Here is a 943-nt window from a genome sequence, read left to right as displayed (position 1 = left end):
CCATGGAGAATGGCAGACCTGCAGGCTGCATACAAGTGATCTCAGCGACATTGCTGGGATCACTTGTACAAAACAAGCGGCGGCTTCCCTGCTGTACATTTAAATCTGCTTGCCCAAAGCAGGGCCAAATGTAGAAAACAACTACCCGCCCGGTGCCCAGAACTGCATGTCCCGGGCATCGGGAGATAAGAATTCCACACTCCAGCTACCCCTCTACCCCCTGCTGCCCCAAGGCTGGGCCTTGGTTGGCCTTGTGGGAAATCCGGCCCTTCTTGTATATATAGGGCACAGTGGCCCTCTGATCACCAGGAGAATGGGCCAGAGGATGAACTTTTAACCACTAGCTACAGAGGAGCAAATTTCAGTCAGCATTAAATGGACTAGTAATACGGTCCTTTCCATCTTGGAGCACCTTGGGTCTCCTGTCCATTCTTTGTGACTTTTTCACCAAATAAGGACTTAGTAAAGTTAAAAAAAAGGCCAGCTACTTCAATGTGATGCAGTGCATCAGCAAGGCCATGCTTGCCTAATGGCCTATTCACTTGAGGACTAGAAGAGACTCAGTATGGGTTTGAGAACAAATGCTTTCCGAGTGTGGGAGCGTGGCCTGTAGTCCAAGATGAAGTGGACTGATAAGGGCCCCAAAAGACCCTTGTACCTCTCCAATTAAAAAACAGTTGTACCTTTTTATTTAACTAAATTTTTATGTAAAACTTGTACTATCCATAATGAAATAAAATACTGCACTTTAAGCACGACTTCCTTTGATTTGTTCAGGGTAGAATCTCAAGTTTCCATTTGTGTATGATTTCCCTCACCTTCACTTTCTTCTTGTGGAGTTGCATCCAAAACTTGCCATCCATCATATTTGGATCCAATATCTTTCCTGGCAAACCAACCCTCAACCCATACATGGAAGTTCCTAATAAAAGGAATATATATA

At 44.8% G+C, this 943-nt stretch overlaps 1 protein-coding gene across 1 annotated transcript in view; it reads right to left on the bottom strand.

The window, feature by feature from the left end:
- LOC108793386 (protein-glutamine gamma-glutamyltransferase 6-like) overlaps positions 1-943 on the bottom strand; it is a 39,534-nt gene that overhangs the window by 14,270 nt on the left and 24,321 nt on the right. Inside the window, exon 8 of the mRNA XM_018564315.1 lies at positions 819-922. Within this exon, the coding sequence (XP_018419817.1) occupies positions 819-922 (104 nt within the window). The remainder of the gene's footprint in view (positions 1-818; positions 923-943) is intronic.

Source organism: Nanorana parkeri, unplaced genomic scaffold, assembly GCF_000935625.1.
Source record: "Nanorana parkeri isolate BGI_ZX_2015 unplaced genomic scaffold, ASM93562v1 scaffold743, whole genome shotgun sequence".
Lineage (NCBI taxonomy): Eukaryota > Metazoa > Chordata > Amphibia > Anura > Dicroglossidae > Nanorana > Nanorana parkeri.
Note: the sequence above shows the minus strand (reverse complement) of the source record. Positions and strands in the feature narration are given on the sequence as shown.